Raw genomic sequence first — 20496 nt, forward strand, 5'->3', positions numbered from 1 at the left:
TAAGTGATGTGGGACAGGTATATGGGGTGTAAGTGATGTGGGACGGGTATATGGAGGTGTAAGTGATGTGGGACGGGTATATGGAGGTGTAAGTGATGTGGGACGGGTATATGGAGGTGTAAGTGATGTGGGACGGGTATATGGAGGTGTAAGTGATGTGGGACGGGTATATGGAGGTGTAAGTGATGTGGGACAGGTATATGGGGTGTAAGTGATGTGGGACGGGTATATGGGGTGTAACTGATGTGGGACGGGTATATGGAGGTGTAAGTGATGTGGGACGGGTATATGGGGTGTAAGTGATGTGGGACGGGTATATGGAGGTGTAAGTGATGTGGGATGGGTATATGAAGGTGTAAGTGATGTGGGACGGGTATATGGAGGTGTAAGTGATGTGGGACGGGTATATGGAGGTGTAAGTGATGTGGGACGGGTATATGGAGGTGTAAGTGATGTGGGACGGGTATATGGAGGTGTAAGTGATGTGGGACGGGTATATGGAGGTGTAAGTGATGTGGGACGGGTATATGGAGGTGTAAGTGATGTGGGACGGGTATATGGGGTGTAAGTAATGTGGGACGAGTATATGGGGTGTAAGTGATGTGGGACGGGTATATGGAGGTGTAAGTGATGTGGGACGGGTATATGGAGGTGTAAGTGATGTGGGACGGGTATATGGAGGTGTAAGTGATGTGGGACGGGTATATGGGGTGTAAGTGATGTGGGACGGGTATATGGAGGTGTAAGTGATGTGGGACGGGTATATGGAGGTGTAAGTGATGTGGGACGGGTATATTGAGTGTAAGTGATGTGGGGCGGGTATATGGAGGTGTAAGTGATGTGGGACAGGTATATGGAGGTGTAAGTGATGTGGGACGGGTATATGGAGTGTAAGTGATGTGGGGCGGGTATATGGAGGTGTAAGTGATGTGGGACGGGTATATGGAGGTGTAAGTGATGTGGGACGGGTATATGGAGGTGTAAGTGATGTGGGACGGGTATATGGAGGTGTAAGTGATGTGGGACGGGTATATGGAGGTGTAAGTGATGTGGGACGGGTATATGGGGTGTAAGTGATGTGGGACAAGTATATGGAGGTGTAAGTGATGTGGGACAGGTATATGGGGTGTAAGTGATGTGGGACGGGTATATGGAGGTGTAAGTGATGTGGGACGGGTATATGGAGGTGTAAGTGATGTGGGACGGGTATATGGAGGTGTAAGTGATGTGGGACGGGTATATGGAGGTGTAAGTGATGTGGGACGGGTATATGGAGGTGTAAGTGATGTGGGACGGGTATATGGAGGTGTAAGTGATGTGGGACGGGTATATGGAGGTGTAAGTGATGTGGGACGGGTATATGGAGGTGTAAGTGATGTGGGACGGGTATATGGAGGTGTAAGTGATGTGGGACGGGTATATGGGGTGTAAGTGATGTGGGACGGGTATATGGAGGTGTAAGTGATGTGGGACGGGTATATGGAGGTGTAAGTGATGTGGGACGGGTATATTGAGTGTAAGTGATGTGGGGCGGGTATATGGAGGTGTAAGTGATGTGGGACAGGTATATGGAGGTGTAAGTGATGTGGGACGGGTATATGGAGTGTAAGTGATGTGGGGCGGGTATATGGAGGTGTAAGTGATGTGGGACGGGTATATGGAGGTGTAAGTGATGTGGGACGGGTATATGGAGGTGTAAGTGATGTGGGACGGGTATATGGAGGTGTAAGTGATGTGGGACGGGTATATGGAGGTGTAAGTGATGTGGGACGGGTATATGGGGTGTAAGTGATGTGGGACGGGTATATGGAGGTGTAAGTGATGTGGGACAGGTATATGGGGTGTAAGTGATGTGGGACGGGTATATGGAGGTGTAAGTGATGTGGGACGGGTATATGGAGGTGTAAGTGATGTGAGACGGGTATATGGGGTGTAAGTGATGTGGGACGGGTATATGGAGGTGTAAGTGATGTGGGACAGGTATATGGGGTGTAAGTGATGTGGGACGGGTATATGGAGGTGTAAGGGATGTGGGACGGGTATATGGAGGTGTAAGTGATGTGGGACGGGTATATGGAGGTGTAAGTGATGTGAGACGGGTATATGGGGTGTAAGTGATGTGGGACGGGTATATGGAGGTGTAAGTGATGTGGGACGGGTATATGGAGGTGTAAGTGATGTGGGACGGGTATATGGAGGTGTAAGTGATGTGGGACGGGTATATGGAGGTGTAAGTGATGTGGGACGGGTATATGGAGGTGTAAGTGATGTGGGACGGGTATATGGAGGTGTAAGTGATGTGGGACGGGTATATGGAGGTGTAAGTGATGTGGGACGGGTATATGGGGTGTTAGTGATGTGGGACGGGTATATGGAGGTGTAAGTGATGTGGGACGGGTATATGGAGGTGTAAGTGATGTGGGACGGGTATATTGAGTGTAAGTGATGTGGGGCGGGTATATGGAGGTGTAAGTGATGTGGGACAGGTATATGGAGGTGTAAGTGATGTGGGACGGGTATATGGAGTGTAAGTGATGTGGGGCGGGTATATGGAGGTGTAAGTGATGTGGGACGGGTATATGGAGGTGTAAGTGATGTGGGACGGGTATATGGAGGTGTAAGTGATGTGGGACGGGTATATGGAGGTGTAAGTGATGTGGGATGGGTATATGGAGGTGTAAGTGATGTGGGACGGGTATATGGGGTGTAAGTGATGTGGGACGGGTATATGGAGGTGTAAGTGATGTGGGACAGGTATATGGGGTGTAAGTGATGTGGGACGGGTATATGGAGGTGTAAGTGATGTGGGACGGGTATATGGAGGTGTAAGTGATGTGAGACGGGTATATGGGGTGTAAGTGATGTGGGACGGGTATATGGAGGTGTAAGTGATGTGGGACAGGTATATGGGGTGTAAGTGATGTGGGACGGGTATATGGAGGTGTAAGGGATGTGGGACGGGTATATGGAGGTGTAAGTGATGTGGGACGGGTATATGGAGGTGTAAGTGATGTGAGACGGGTATTTGGGGTGTAAGTGATGTGGGACGGGTATATGGAGGTGTAAGTGATGTGGGACGGGTATATGGAGGTGTAAGTGATGTGGGACGGGTATATGGAGGTGTAAGTGATGTGGGACGGGTATATGGAGGTGTAAGTGATGTGGGACGGGTATATGGAGGTGTAAGTGATGTGGGACGGTGGTATATGGAGGTGTAAGTGATGTGGGATGGGTATATGGAGGTGTAAGTGATGTGGGACGGGTATATGGGGTGTAAGTGATGTGGGACGGGTATATGGAGGTGTAAGTGATGTGGGACGGGTATATGGAGGTGTAAGTGATGTGGGACGGGTATATGGAGGTGTAAGTGATGTGAGACGGGTATATGGGGTGTAAGTGATGTGGGACGGGTATATGGAGGTGTAAGTGATGTGGGACGGGTATATGGAGGTGTAAGTGATGTGGGACAGGTATATGGAGGTGTAAGTGATGTGGGACGGGTATATGGGGTGTAAGTGATGTGGGACGGGTATATGGAGGTGTAAGTGATGTGGGACGGGTATATGGAGGTGTAAGTGATGTGGGACGGGTATATGGAGGTGTAAGTGATGTGGGACGGGTATATGGAGGTGTAAGTGATGTGGGACGGGTATATGGAGGTGTAAGTGATGTGGGACGGGTATATGGAGGTGTAAGTGATGTGGGACGGGTATATGGAGGTGTGATGTGGGACGTTGGTATATGGAGGTGTAAGTGACGTGGGACGGGTATATGGAGGTGTAAGTGATGTGGGACGGGTATATGGAGGTGTAAGTGATGTGGGACGGTGGTATATGGAGGTGTAAGTGATGTGGGACGGGTATATGGAGGTGTAAGTGATGTGGGACGGGTATATGGGGTGTAAGTGATGTGGGACGGGTATATGGAGGTGTAAGTGATGTGGGACGGGTATATGGAGGTGTAAGTGATGTGGGACGGGTATATGGAGGTGTAAGTGATGTGAGACGGGTATATGGGGTGTAAGTGATGTGGGACGGGTATATGGAGGTGTAAGTGATGTGGGACGGGTATATGGAGGTGTAAGTGATGTGGGACAGGTATATGGAGGTGTAAGTGATGTGGGACGGGTATATGGAGGTGTAAGTGATGTGGGACGGGTATATGGAGGTGTAAGTGATGTGGGACGGGTATATGGAGGTGTAAGTGATGTGGGACGGGTATATGGAGGTGTGATGTGGGACGTTGGTATATGGGGTGTAAGTGACGTGGGATGGGTATATGGAGGTGTAAGTGATGTGGGACGGGTATATGGAGGTGTAAGTGATGTGGGACGGGTATATGGAGGTGTAAGTGATGTGAGACGGGTATATGGGGTGTAAGTGATGTGGGACGGGTATATGGAGGTGTAGGTGATGTGGGATGGGTATATGGAGGTGTAAGTGATGTGGGACGGGTATATGGAGGTGTAAGTGATGTGGGACGGGTATATGGAGGTGTAAGTGATGTGGGACGGGTATATGGAGGTGTAAGTGATGTGGGACGGGTATATGGAGGTGTAAGTGATGTGGGACAGGTATATGGAGGTGTAAGTGATGTGGGACGGGTATATGGAGGTGTAAGTGATGTGGGACGGGTATATGGGGTGTAAGTGATGTGGGACGGGTATATGGAGGTGTAAGTGATGTGGGACGGGTATATGGAGGTGTAAGTGATGTGGGACGGGTATATGGGGTGTAAGTGATGTGGGACGGGTATATGGAGGTGTAAGTGATGTGGGACGGGTATATGGAGGTGTAAGTGATGTGGGACGGGTATATGGGGTGTAAGTGATGTGGGACGGGTATATGGAGGTGTAAGTGATGTGGGACGGGTATATGGGGTGTAAGTGATGTGGGACTGGTATATGGAGGTGTAAGTGATGTGGGACGGGTATATGGGGTGTAAGTGATGTGGGACGGGTATATGGGGTGTAAGTGATGTGGGACGGGTATATGGGGTGTAAGTGATGTGGGACGGGTATATCGGGTGTAAGTGATGTGGGACGGGTATATGGGGTGTAAGTGATGTGGGACGGGTATATGGAGGTGTAAGTGATGTGGGACAGGTATATGGGGTGTAAGTGATGTGGGACAGGTATATGGGGTGTAAGTGATGTGGGACGGGTATATGGAGGTGTAAGTGATGTGGGACGGGTATATGGGGTGTAAGTGATGTGGGACGGGTATATGGGGTGTAAGTGATGTGGGACGGGTATATGGAGTGTAAGTGATGTGGGACGAGTATATGGAGGTGTAAGTGATGTGGGACGGGTATATGAAGGTGTAAGTGATGTGGGACGGGTATATGGAGGTGTAAGTGATGTGGGACGGGTATATGGAGGTGTAAGTGATGTGGGACGGGTATATGGGGTGTAAGTGATATGGGACGGGTATATGGGGTGTAAGTGATGTGGGACGGGTATATGGAGTGTAAGTGATGTGGGACGGGTATATGGAGGTGTAAGTGATGTGGGACGGGCATATGGAGTGTAAGTGATGTGGGACGGGTATATGGAGGTGTAAGTGATGTGGGACGGGTATATGGGGTGTAAGTGATGTGGGACGGGTATATGGAGGTGTAAGTGATGTGGGACAGGTATATGGAGGTGTAAGTGATGTGGGACGGGTATATGGAGGTGTAAGTGATGTGGGACGGGTATATGGGTTGTAAGTGATGTGGGACGAGTATATGGAGGTGTAAGTGATGTGGGACGGGTATATGGGGTGTAAGTGATGTGGGACGAGTATATGGAGGTGTAAGTGATGTGGGACGGGTATATGGAGGTGTAAGTGATGTGGGACGGGTATATGGAGGTGTAAGTGATGTGGGACGGTGGTATATGGAGGTGTAAGTGATGTGGAATGGGTATATGGAGGTGTAAGTGATGTGGGACGGGTATATGGGGTGTAAGTGATGTGGGACGGGTATATGGAGGTGTAAGTGATGTGGGACGGGTATATGGAGGTGTAAGTGATGTGGGACGGGTATATGGAGGTGTAAGTGATGTGAGACGGGTATATGGGGTGTAAGTGATGTGGGACGGGTATATGGAGGTGTAAGTGATGTGGGACGGGTATATGGAGGTGTAAGTGATGTGGGACAGGTATATGGAGGTGTAAGTGATGTGGGACGGGTATATGGAGGTGTAAGTGATGTGGGACGGGTATATGGAGGTGTAAGTGATGTGGGACGGTGGTATATGGAGGTGTAAGTGATGTGGGACGGGTATATGGAGGTGTAAGTGATGTGGGACGGGTATATGGAGGTGTGATGTGGGACGGTGGTATATGGAGGTGTAAGTGACGTGGGATGGGTATATGGAGGTGTAAGTGATGTGGGACGGGTATATGGAGGTGTAAGTGATGTGGGACGGGTATATGGGGTGTAAGTGATGTGGGACGGTGGTATATGGAGGTATAAGTGATGTGGGACAGGTATATGGAGGTGTAGGTGATGTGGGATGGGTATATGGAGGTGTAAGTGATGTGGGACGGGTATATGGAGGTGTAAGTGATGTGGGACGGGTATATGGAGGTGTAAGTGATGTGGGACGGGTATATGGAGGTGTAAGTGATGTGGGACGGGTATATGGAGGTGTAAGTGATGTGGGACGGGTATATGGAGGTGTAAGTGATGTGGGACGGGTATATGGAGGTGTAAGTGATGTGAGACGGTGGTATATGGAGGTGTAAGTGATGTGGGACGGGTATATGGAGGTGTAAGTGATGTGGGACGGGTATATGGAGGTGTAAGTGATGTGGGACAGGTATATGGAGGTATAAGTGATGTGGGACAGGTATATGGAGGTGTAGGTGATGTGGGACGGGTATATGGAGGTGTAAGTGATGTGAGACGGTGGTATGTGGAGGTGTAAGTGATGTGGGACGGGTATATGGAGGTGTAAGTGATGTGGGACGGGTATATGGAGGTGTAAGTGATGTGGGACGGGTATATGGAGGTATAAGTGATGTGGGACAGGTATATGGAGGTGTAGGTCTATACAAGCATGCAGTAATTACTCCCATTCTGAAAAACAAAACTCTGACCCTAACTCTCTCTCTAACTACCGTCCCATCTCTCAGCTCCCATGCCCCTCCAAGCTACTGGAGAGACTTGCCTACACTCGCCTCACACACTTTCTTAACTCACACAGCCTACTGGACCCACTTCAGTCAGGATTTCGTGCCCAACACTCCACAGAGACAGCACTGACTAAGGTAGTGAATGATTTGGTCACTGCTAAATCTAAAGGACATTACTCTCTACTTATTCTCCTTGATCTCTCTGCTGCTTTTGACACTGTTGACCACTCTCTTCTCATATAAACACTACAATCCCTAGGTATTCAGGACACAGCCCTTTCTTGGTTCTCATCCTACCTATCTAATCGCTCCTTCAGTGTTCGTTTCTCTGATTCGACCTTCTCTTCGCTACCTCTCTCAGTTGGAGTACCGCAAGGCTCAGTCCTAGGTCCTCTGCTTTTCTCTATCTATACCACATCTCTTGGCAAACTAATCAACTCTTTCGGATTTCAGTACCATCTGTACGCGGATGATACTCAAATCTACCTATCCTCCCCTGATTTGTCACCATCTGTATTGGGCCGTGTCACTGAATGCCTGTCTGCCATTTCATCTTGGATGACATCCCGCCATCTCAAACTTAATATTTCCAAAACAGAATTAATTGTATTTCCACCGGCCAATAGTAGTTTCCAACCTGATATATCTATCACTGTTGAGAACTCTGCAATCACCCCTACCCCACAAGCTCGCTGCCTAGGTGTCACCCTGACTCTGATCTGTCCTTTGTTACCCACATTCAATCTGTCTCAAGATCATGTTACATACATCTAAGAAACATATCCAAAATACGCCCTTATCTTACACAAGACACAGCAAAAACTCTAATCCATGCACTCATTATCTCCCGCATTGATTATTGTAATAGTCTCCTGACCAGTCTTCCCAAACATAGGCTCTCACCACTACAATCCATTTTGAATGCAGCTGCGAGGCTAATCTTCCTCGCCAGACGTTCATCGTCTGCAGATCCGCTCTGTCAGTCCCTCCATTGGTTACCGGTATTCTACCGTATTAAATATAAAATACTTTTACTCACATACAAGGCTATTAACCAAACTGCACCAACATACATCTCTTCACTCATCTCATAATATCTCCCTACCCGACCTCTCCGCTCTGCACAAGATCTACGTCTCTCATCCACACGCATTACTTGTTCACACTCAAAAGTACAGGACTTTATCCGGGCTTCACCCACTCTGTGGAATGCCCTCCCACGCACAGTAAGACTCGCCTCTAGTCTCCAAACCTTTAAATGTTCCCTGAAAACTCACCTCTTCAGACAAGCCTATCAAATTCCAGACCCACCAACATAACCTTCAGTGCTTCCCTATCTAATTACATCCTCTGTAGAGTATTCATAACATCACATATCTTGTCTTTCTTTAGTCTCACACCCTCCTGACACTTGGATAACTTTGTGGGGTATCATCATACAACCCATTAAGAACCTAGCAATCTGGTGGACCATTATGCAATAGGTAGCATCTATCCTTGTGTATCTATGCCTATTTCCCTATAGATTGTAAGCTTGCGAGCAGGGCCTTCCTACCACTGTCTTTCTGTTTTTACCCAGTTTTGTTCTATTACTGTTGTTCTAATTGTAAAGCGCAACGGAATATGCTGCGCTATATAAGAAACTGTTAATAAATAAATAAAATAAATAGGTGATGTGGGACGGGTATATGGAGGTGTAAGTGATGTGGGACGGGTATATGGAGGTGTAAGTGATGTGGGACGGGTATATGGAGGTGTAAGTGATGTGGGACGGATATATGGAGGTGTAAGTGATGTGGGACGGGTATATGGAGGTGTAAGTGATGTGGGACGGGTATATGGAGGTGTAAGTGATGTGGGACGGGTATATGGAGGTGTAAGTGATGTGGGACGGGTATATGGAGGTGTAAGTGATGTGGGACGGGTATATGGAGGTGTAAGTGATGTGGGACAGGTATATGGGGTGTAAGTGATGTGGGACGGGTATATGGGGTGTAACTGATGTGGGACGGGTATATGGAGGTGTAAGTGATGTGGGACGGGTATATGGGGTGTAAGTGATGTGGGACGGGTATATGGAGGTGTAAGTGATGTGGGACGGGTATATGGAGGTGTAAGTGATGTGGGACGGGTATATGGAGGTGTAAGTGATGTGGGACGGGTATATGGAGGTGTAAGTGATGTGGGACGGGTATATGGAGGTGTAAGTGATGTGGGACGGGTATATGGGGTGTAAGTAATGTGGGACGAGTATATGGGGTGTAAGTGATGTGGGACGGGTATATGGAGGTGTAAGTGATGTGGGACGGGTATATGGAGGTGTAAGTGATGTGAAACGGGTATATGAAGGTGTAAGTGATGTGGGACGGGTATATGGAGGTGTAAGTGATGTGGGACGGGTATATGGAGGTGTAAGTGATGTGGGACGGGTATATGGAGGTGTAAGTGATGTGGGACAGGTATATGGGGTGTAAGTGATGTGGGACGGGTATATGGGGTGTAAGTGATGTGGGACGGGTATATGGAGGTGTAAGTGATGTGGGACGGGTATATGGGGTGTAAGTGATGTGGGACGGGTATATGGAGGTGTAAGTGATGTGGGACGGGTATATGGAGGTGTAAGTGATGTGGGACGGGTATATGGAGGTGTAAGTGATGTGGGACGGGTATATGGAGGTGTAAGTGATGTGGGACGGGTATATGGAGGTGTAAGTGATGTGGGACGGGTATATGGGGTGTAAGTAATGTGGGACGAGTATATGGGGTGTAAGTGATGTGGGACGGGTATATGGAGGTGTAAGTGATGTGAAACGGGTATATGAAGGTGTAAGTGATGTGGGATGGGTATATGGAGGTGTAAGTGATGTGGGACGGGTATATGGAGGTGTAAGTGATGTGGGACGGGTATATGGAGGTGTAAGTGATGTGGGACGGGTATATGGAGGTGTAAGTGATGTGGGACGGGTATATGGAGGTGTAAGTGATGTGGGACGGGTATATGGAGGTGTAAGTGATGTGGGACAGGTATATGGAGGTGTAAGTGATGTGGGACGGGTATATGGAGGTGTAAGTGATGTGGGACGGGTATATGGAGGTGTAAGTGATGTGGGACGGGTATATGAAGGTGTAAGTGATGCGGGACGGGTATATGGAGGTGTAAGTGATGTGGGACGGGTATATGGAGGTGTAAGTGATGTGGGTCGGGGATATGGGGTGTAATTGATGTGGGACGGGTATATGGGGTGTAAGTGATGTGGGATGGGTACCTTGAGGAGTTATATTGATGGGAGAGGGGTTTTAAAACCTGCAGATGGGAAAAGGCGTTTTGTCCAACTTTTTACAAAATGGTATAAAACACATCACGTTACATACATGTTACATTTGTTACATACATGTTCTGTATACTGTACTGCAGACTTTAAGCTGATGAAACACTTGCTGGCGATCACTTTGTTCCCAACCATTAATAGCAAGTCCAAAAATCATCCATCACCTTTTAAAAACCTCCAGCCCTTTTCTGCGGTCCTGCCACCTCAGCTGCCACTTTTTTGGGGGGTTCAGAATAGTTTTTGCCACTGTTTCATGCATTTCTCCCAGTCGTGCGGGCTCGCAGTGAGTCACATGACATGGCATTTCTAACTGAATCCTGCGTTTCTCGGGTGCAGGCGTTTACGTGATGTATGCGAGTTTCATGGAAAAATCTCGCTTTCGCAAGCTCCCCTCGTGTGATACATTGTTACCCGTGTTGGGAGTTACAATTGAATTACCTGCCAGGGACAGCTGCTGACATTAACCTGTCACTTCCAGATAGTGATATCTTGCAGAAATGGTTAAGGCAGCCGCCTGACACAGCGCATGTGGCCCCTGGGTATAAAGATCCTCTATCCCCCTCCTTCCCCAGCAAAGCTGACACAAAGCAGAGAGACATGAGACGCTTCCTCCAGGAGCTGGGGAGAGACTGAAAGACTTGCAGCAGGGTGTACGAAACAAAGGAGCACTTTACAGCCATGATCGATGGGGTAACGGGGGCCTGGCTGCTGGCAAACTTTCTTCAATGCTCTTTTTGTAAAAAACCTGAAAACAAAATTGACTGTACCCAGAGCAGGGTGTAAAATAGTGACTTCATTGAGTAATGACAGAAATAAGGAGAGATAGTTGAAAACCTTTTTTTTTTTTTAGGAAATGGATTTTCCAGCGAGTTTTGCACTGACAAAGGCGCAGATGCGGCCGGGCCCTTGGCACAGTCTCCTGTCGTAGATCAGCAGAGGCGAGCGTCGGCCTATCTGTTCGCCGGTCATTGCTTTATGTCATCAGACAGACACCCGTGGAATTCTGCAAGCGCATCGTGTGCTGCAGGTGCCTTTAGGCGTATGAGGGTCTCTGCGCCGCACGCAGCTCTGAGACACCATGCACAAAGGGTTAATACGGAGAAAGAATGGGGGCGGATTTCATGGGATCTATCCCAGCCCAATGGGTTCATGTCACCATAACCCTGAGGGACTGAACTAATCCTCGGTAACATATATAACGTCTGGCTGAGGCGCGGCATATGCAGCTAATAGACCAGCAATGGGCCCTGCATCCACAATAAGGAGAATACAGGTAGTCTGAGCGTCTCTGCCTGAGGAAGAGTTTAGCAGAACTCGGGTCACCCTCATCTCTCTCTGGCCCGAGGCTACCCAGCGTTCCCAGTGTGATATACAGCCCATGCCTTTATATCTGCATTATAATAACTTCCCCCCTGATCTATCACCAGCAATGACTAACCGGGAGGGGTAACGCGGATAACCACACGGCAAGGGGACTACCTAATAATGTCTATCCTGCAATCATTCTCTCAGTGTTATTACTATTCATACTGATGGTCTGTGTGGTGCTTTTCTATCCCACACCACCACCGTTACCGCCATCACTGACTATTACATCATCACCACCGTTACCGCCATCACTGACTATTACATCACCACCCACACCACCACCGTTACTGCCATCACTGACTATTACATCATCACCACCGTTACCGCCATCACTGACTATTACATCATCACCCCCACCACCACAATTACCGCCATCACTGACTAGTACATCATCACCCACACCACCACCGTTACCGCCATCACTGACTATTACATCATCACCACCGTTACCATCATCACTGACCATTACATCACCACCCACACCACCACAGTTACCGCCATCACTATTACATCACCACCACAGTTACCGCCATCACTGACTATTTCATCATCACCACCGTTACCGCCATCACTGACCAATACATCACCACCCACACCACCACAGTTACCGCCATCACTGACTATTACATCATCACCACCGTTACCGCCATCACTGACCAATACATCACCACCCACACCACCACAGTTACCGCCATCACTGACTATTACATCATCACCACCGTTACCGCCATCACTGACCAATACATCACCACCCACACCACCACAGTTACCGCCATCACTGACTAGTACATCATCACCCACACCGTTACCGCCATCACTGACCATTACATCATCACCCACACCACCACAGTTACCGCCATCACTGACCATTACATCACCACCACCGTTACCGTCATCACTGACTATTACATCATCACCCACACCGTTACCGCCATCACTGACTATTACATCATCACCACCGTTACCGCCATCACTGACCAATACATCACCACCCACACCACCACAGTTACCGCCATCACTGACTATTACATCACCACCACCGTTACCATCATCACTGACCATTACATCACCACCCACACCACCACAGTTACCGCCATCACTGACTATTACATCACCACCACCGTTACCATCATCACTGACCATTACATCACCACCACCGTTACCGCCATCACTGACCATTACATCATCATCACCCACACCACCACCGATTACGCCATCACTGATTATTACATCACCAGCACCATTACCGTCATCACTGACCATTACATGATCATCATCACCCACACCACCACCGATTCCGCCATCACTGATTATTACATCACCAGCACCATTACCGTCATCACTGACCATTACATGATCATCATCACCCACACCACCACCGATTCCGCCATCACTGATTATTACATCACCAGCACCATTACCGTCATCACTGACCATTACATGATCATCATCACCCACACCACCACCGATTCCGCCATCACTGATTATTACATCACCAGCACCATTACCGTCATCACTGACCATTACATGATCATCATCACCCACACCACCACCGATTCCGCCATCACTGATTATTACATCACCACCACCGTTACCGCCATCACTGACCATTACATGATCATCATCACCCACACCACCACCGTTACCGCCATTACTGACTATTACATCACCACCACCGTTACCGCCATTACTGACTATTACATCATCTTCACCCACACCACCACTGTTACCGTCATCACTGACCATTACATCATCATCTTCACCCACACCACCACTGTTACCGCCATCACTGACCATTACATCATCACCCACACCACCACTGTTACCGCCATCACAAACCATTACATCACCACCACTGTTACCGCCATCACTATTACATCACCACCACCGTTACCGTCATCACTGACCATTACATCATCATCACCCACACCACCACTGTTACCGCCATCACTGACCATTACATAACCACCACCGTTACCGCCATCACTGACCATTACATTACCGCTACATCACCCACACCACCACCGTTACCGCCATCACTGACTATTACATCACCATCACCGTTACCACCATCACTGGCCATTACATCATCACCCACATCACCACTGTTACCGCCATCACTGACCATTACATCATCATCACCCACACCACCACCGTTACCGCCATCACTATTACATCACCACCACCGTTACTGTCATCACTGACCATTACATCATCATCTCCCACACCACCACCGTTACCGCCATCACTATTACATCACCACCACCGTTACTGTCATCACTGACCATTACATCATCATCATCACCAACACCACCACTGTTACCGCCAACACTGACCATTATATCACCACCATCACCCACACCACAACTGTTACCGCCATCACTGACCATTACATCATCATCACCCACACCACCAGTTACCGCCATCACTGACCATTACATCACCACCACCATAATCCACACCACCACCGTCCTGCCATCACTGACTATTACATCACCACCATCATCACCGACACCACCACCGTTACCGCCATCACTGACCATGACATCACCACCATCGTGACCGCCATCACTGACCATTTCATCACTACCATCACCCACACCATTACCGCCATCACTGACCATTACATCACCACCACCATCACCCACACCACCACCATTACCGCCATCACTGACCATTACATCACCACCATCATCACCGACACCACCACCATTACCGCCATAACTGACCATTATATCACCACCACCATCACCCACACCACCACCATAACCGCCATAACTGACCATTACATCACCACCACCATCACCCACACCATTACCGCCATCACTGACCATTACATCACTACCACCATCACCCACACCACCACCGTTACCGCCATCACTGACCATTACATCCCCACCACCATTACCGCCATCACATCCCCACCACCATCACCCACACCACCACCGTTACCGCCATCACTGACCATTACATCACCACCACCATCACCCACACCACCACCGTTACCGCCATCACTGACCATTACATCATCATCACCCACACCACCACCGATACCGTCATCACTGACCATTACATCACCACCACCATCACCCACACCACCACCGTTACATCACCACCATCATCACCGACACTACCACCGTTACAGCCATCACTGACCATTACATCCCCACCACCATAACCCACACCACCACCATTAACGCCATCACATCCCCACCACCATCACCCACACCACCACCGTTACCGCCATCACTGACCATTACATCACCACCACCGCCATCTGCTGAACATAGGTGATGCAGCGACAACAGAAGATGCAGACATCACAGCGCCAGACTCCGGTGTGAGCCAGCAGAATCATATTTGCGGCACGATATTGTACTAGCGCTGATGGTATCTGCATAAGAGAGCACACTATCCGCCAAAGATTTAGACCACTCCCTTAATTTCAGTTTTTATTGAAATTTAAGCAACCGATGTCCCGTGAATATCCAGAAATGGCTCAAAGGAGAGCGGCAACTACAAAATGAAACCGCTAGCAACAAGTAATGTAGATTTCACAGGAACAAGTAATGGGGTAAGAACTTCCATCTATTCTGCAGCAATGAAGAAGAGGCTGCCTGGGCTATGAGGCACCGCCACTGGGGCTGCTGAAGAAGGTCGTATGGACCCATGAATCTACAGTGTAAGTCTGGTTCATCAGGCAGGTTTCTGCACGCCATAGAGCAGGTCCCTCAGTGCGTACGCCAGACACTGAGCATGTAAGAGCTGCTGCTTCCCGCTGTGTTTACGCCAATCATGTAAAAGGGCAATTCCTTTAACAGAAAAGTACCCCATGGGTGGAGCCACTTAGTAACTAAACCTCCGTGACACCAAGGGGTAAATTTACTGATTTTCTGTTCCTGTCGATTTTGAGGTGATGTGGTGGCGATTTTGACAATCGGGTATTTACTAAAGGCAAAACCGACTGAAAATCCCCTCAAAATTGCCAGAAAATAGACCATCGGTACCTCCCCATAGACATCAACAGAAAAAGCTCATTTACTAACCATCGATTTGAAAAATCAACCAAACATCGCTGTTTTCAATAGAACCATCAGAAACAGGCATATTTGATTCTAAATCACGTGGAATTGTCTGAAATCCTCAATATGATGGAAAAAAACATGGGAGTGAAGAATGTGGGGCGCTCTGGAATGACAATATGGTACATGTGACATGTTTTGGCCAATAGGGAGTGTGCTGGTGAGGAGAGTGCAGGCTGGTGAGGGGGAGAGTGCAGGCTGGTGAGGAGGAGAGTGCAGGCTGTGGAAGGGGAGAGTGCAGGCTGGTGAGGAGGAGAGTGCAGGCTGTGGAAGGGGAGAGTGCAGGCTGGTGAGGAGGAGAGTGTGGGCTGGTGAGGAGGAGAGTGCAGGCTGTGGAAGGGGAGAGTGCAGGCTGGTGAGGAGGAGAGTGCAGGCTGGTGAGGAGGAGAGTGCAGGCTGTGGAAGGGGAGAGTGCAGGCTGGTGAGGAGGAGAGTGCAGGCTGGTGAGGAGGAGAGTGGAGGCTGTGGAAGGGGAGAGTGCAGGTTGGTGAGGAGTAGAGTGCAGCCTGTGGAAAGGGAGAAAGTGGGTTGGTGAGGTAGAGTGCAGGCTGGTGAGGGGGAGAGTGCTGGCTGTGGAGGGAAAGTGTAGGCTGGTCGGGGAGAATGCAGGCTGGTGATGGAGAGTGCAGGCTGGTGAGGGGGAGAGTGTGGGCTGGTGAGTGAGAGTGCAGGCTGATGAGGAGGAGAGTGCAGGCTGGTGAGGAGGAGAGTGCAGGCTGGTGAGGGGGAGAGTGCAGGCTGGTGAGGAGAGTGTAGGCTGGTGAGGGGGAGAGTGTGGGCTGTGGAAGGGGAGTGCAGGCTGGTGAGGAGGAGAGTGCAGGCTGGTGAGGAGGAGTGTGCAGGCTGTGGAAAGGGAGACAGTGGGTTGGTGAGGTAGAGTGCAGGCTGGTGAGGGGGAGAGTGCTGGCTGTGGAGGGAAAGTGTAGGCTGGTCGGGGAGAATGCAGGCTGGTGATGGAGAGTGCAGGCTGGTGAGGGGGAGAGTGTGGGCTGGTGAGGGGAGAGTGTGGGCTGGTGAGGGGGAGAGTGTGGGCTGGTGAGGGGGAGAGTGTGGGCTGGTGAGGGGGAGAGTGTGGGCTGGTGAGCGAGAGTGCAGGCTGATGAGGAGGAGAGTGCAGGGGGAGAGTGCAGGCTGGTGAGGAGGAGAGTGCAGGCTGGTGAGGGGGAGAGTGCAGGCTGGTGAGGAGGAGAGAGTGTAGGCTGGTGAGGGGGAGAGTGTGGGCTGGTGAGGGAGAGTGCAGGCTGATGAGGAGGAGAGTGCAGGCTGGTGAGGAGGAGAGTGCAGGCTGATGAGGAGGAGAGTGCAGGCTGGTGAGGGGGAGAGAGTGTAGGCTGGTGAGGGGGGGAGTGTGGGCTGGTGAGGGAGAGTGCAGGCTGATGAGGAGGAGAGTGCAGGCTGGTGAGTGAGAGTGCAGGCTGATAAGGAGGAGAGTGCAGGCTGGTGAGGGGGAGAGTGCAGGCTGGTGAGTAGGAGAGTGCAGGCTGGTGAGGGGGAGAGTGCAGGCTGGTGAGTAGGAGAGTGCAGGCTGGTGAGGGGGAGAGTGCAGGCTGTGGATGAGGAGAGTGCAGGCTGGTGAGGGGGAGAGTGCAGGCTGGTGAGGGGGAGAGTGCAGGCTGGTGAGGAGGAGAGTGCAGGCTGGTGAGGAGGAGAGTGCAGGCTGTGGAAGGGGAGAGTGCAGGCGGTGGAGGGAGAGTGCAGGCTGTGGAGGGGGAGTGCAGGCTGTGGAGGGAGAGTGCAGGCTGTGGAGAGGATGGAGCTAGGGGACAGTATGACAGTGGGAGGCAGAGTATTTAGTAAATGGAAACATGATTATCCAGCTCCCTGTGAGAACGCTCAGAGCTATCACCACTGTTCTTTTCAATCCTGACTGTAACCTGTGTGCCGGTCTCGGTAACTCTGCACTGAAGTCGGCCCTTTGTTGCCGGCACAGAAACGGAATCATCCGAAACCCACATAATTCAGGCTCCAGCATCAGCAGAAAGCCGATCCCAGGAACCGGGGGGGCCCCTCCGCCGCATTCTGCGGACCTGCTACATGTAACATATGGGCTGAAACTTCCTCTGAGTGGAAACAGTTTGATTTGAATCCTTCCATTGTAGCGGCCCCGTGGGGATTGGGTTGAGGTTTATAATGAACGCGTGTGTCCGGCACTTTCCACAGGCACCGGCTGCTCAATACAATTGATTTTCTCTGCGCACACAAAAGACAGTCGGACATAATAGCTGAACCATTTATGTCCTGTGTCTGTGCGTTCAGGAAACCGGCGTCAGTTCCAAGTGGCAGAGCTGGTGATCCTGAAGGGGTTAAATACAGGGGGGGGGGGGTTTCATAGTCCGTGGAACATTATTTACTCCTAGTAACAGTACTGCGAGATGAAAGCGCACATCTGCTGTTTATGATCCTCTTAATGCACTAACTGCAGAGGATGTTAACGGAGATAGTGCCCAAGCGGAGTTCCAGTCCCAGAGCTACAGCAGCGTATAACCGCCAGCAGATTGCTTTCACTCCGTATACCCTGTGACGGGTCTAGCGTCAGGAAAGGGTTGCCATCCTGTCACGTAGGCAGGCCTACGGCTCTCCAGCTGCTGTAGAACTACAAGTCCTAGCATGCCCTGAGAGCTAAAGATTCTCTAACCATTCCATAAACTAATATATACATCAGAAGTTATTTATTTTTAATAATACAACAATTCTCACGTGCATAAGCCTAATTCTCCTAGCACAGAAATCGTTATATGCCAGTTACATTATAAACTGCGGCCGGAGCAGTGGGCGATAATATAAGCTGCAGGACTGTATTAAATTGCAATGTATGAGACCAGAAGTGACCCGTTGACGCCCTCCAGTAACGCAGCCATACTGCTGACTCCTGGTTGGAGGGTAATCTAGTGACATCTGCTTACAGAGGTCAGCCACCCGTCTCGTCCCCCACCACCACCCCAAGAGACCTTTCTCAGAGGGTTCTGGTCGGCCAGAGCCATCTGTTCTGTGGGCTGAAGAAAAGACCTAGATCTTACAGATGGGAATGAGCAGCACATGGCGGAATTGAATCATGAGGTCAAACCCTTGTTCTGTGCCACAAAAGGCAGCTTGAGTTGAATCAGTAATCTGCACAATAACAGCGGGGGCCCCACAGAGCTGACAATCAACCTAAGGGTCAGAGGTCAATTTGTACGTCACAGGCCCGGACATTGTCATGGGGCCTTACTTGACAATTGACAGTGAGCTTCCAAAATGTGACTGTTGTGTTAGGAGCCCACCACCGCCCCTCCGCTGGCCGGGAGAAGGGAGCACAGTCACAGACATCCAGGAGGTGGGTACAGCTGGGCATGGCACTGCTGTGTATTACAGGGCAGACGCGTGGCACCCACCCGGCCGGGGGCAGACATATTACAGCGTAAAACATAGGCACTCCCAGATCTGAAAGTTGTTTTGCTTAGAATGTATTTCTTGGGAACTGTAGCCATATTGTTTTTTATTAGAATTATACCACTAGGTGGCACTGGTCTGCTGCCTTTACTGAACTACAGCTACCAATCACTGCCATACTTGTGCTAGACAGATGAAAGCTAACTGCTGATTGGTCGGAACACTTGCACATTTGCTCCCTTGGGCAATGCCAGCGAGTTCAGTGTCCAATAAAAAGCAGGCAAACAACTTCAATAACTACATAAAAGAAAAACACCTTCAGCTCCTATCACCTGTATGCAGTAGAGCAGAGGGGGGGGGGCAATAAGCCACCCTCCGGCTGCTGCTGAACTATACATCCCAGCATGCCCTGCCACCATTTTTTGCAAGCCCTAATAGCAAAACTGCGGCAGGGCATGCTGCGCTGTGTAGTCCCACAGCAGCTGGAGGGCAACTTATTGCCCACCCCTGCAGCAGAGGCTGCCACTATGGGGGCTAAATCACGCTGCGGCCTACCACCTGACTAGGAAGTAGTAAGGACACTGAGCCACAAGGCACCTATCGCCTCATGCCTCAGTCATGACGCTTGCAATGGATAGACTGAGTATTGGTTCAGCCCACAGAAAGCGCAGATTCCGGTTCCTTTGTCAGTACAGTGGTACGCGGCGTGGCGTGGGAACTTACCCTGCAGGCTCTGGTACACACTCCAGTATATCCTCAGGCAGTTCTTCTCCTTCTTCATGCCCCGCCTGCAGCGGCAGTTGTACAGGGACTTCTGTTTCAGCGCCTCGGTGGCGTTCTTGCACTTGTCTTTGGCCTCCAGCCCTGTCACCTTGCTGAAATTGGTCTCTTTGCCAGCCACACACTGGCGGAGCGTTCTGTACTTTGTGCTACATTCCTGCTCTTTCAGGCACTGCTCGTTGGCTCTCACACAGTCCAGCCTGTCCCCGGCCGGCAGCCGCCTCACCTCCGCAGACAGAAAGGCATCTGGGGGGCACAGAGAGACACAAGGTTACTCATTACTATCATCGGAGAGCACTGCGATACAGATAAATAACACAATGACATGAAACAGAGAGTGAAGACAGCCCTGGCCAGATGAGCTGACAATCTAAGAGCTATGGGGAGCACTTAGTACATATGATAGTTGCAGTCTGACTAAACTCTGGGGAAACCGCAGAGAGGACA

At 50.0% G+C, this 20496-nt stretch overlaps 1 protein-coding gene across 1 annotated transcript in view; it reads right to left on the reverse strand.

Moving 5' to 3' along the window:
- Window positions 1–20496, reverse strand: part of GFRA1 (GDNF family receptor alpha 1) — a 252908-nt gene that overhangs the window by 211203 nt on the left and 21209 nt on the right. Inside the window, exon 2 of the mRNA XM_063962687.1 lies at window positions 19993–20295. Coding sequence (XP_063818757.1) covers window positions 19993–20295 — 303 coding nt within the window. The remainder of the gene's footprint in view (window positions 1–19992; window positions 20296–20496) is intronic.

The sequence above is a fragment of the Pseudophryne corroboree genome, chromosome 3, assembly GCF_028390025.1.
Source record: "Pseudophryne corroboree isolate aPseCor3 chromosome 3, aPseCor3.hap2, whole genome shotgun sequence".
NCBI lineage: Eukaryota > Metazoa > Chordata > Amphibia > Anura > Myobatrachidae > Pseudophryne > Pseudophryne corroboree.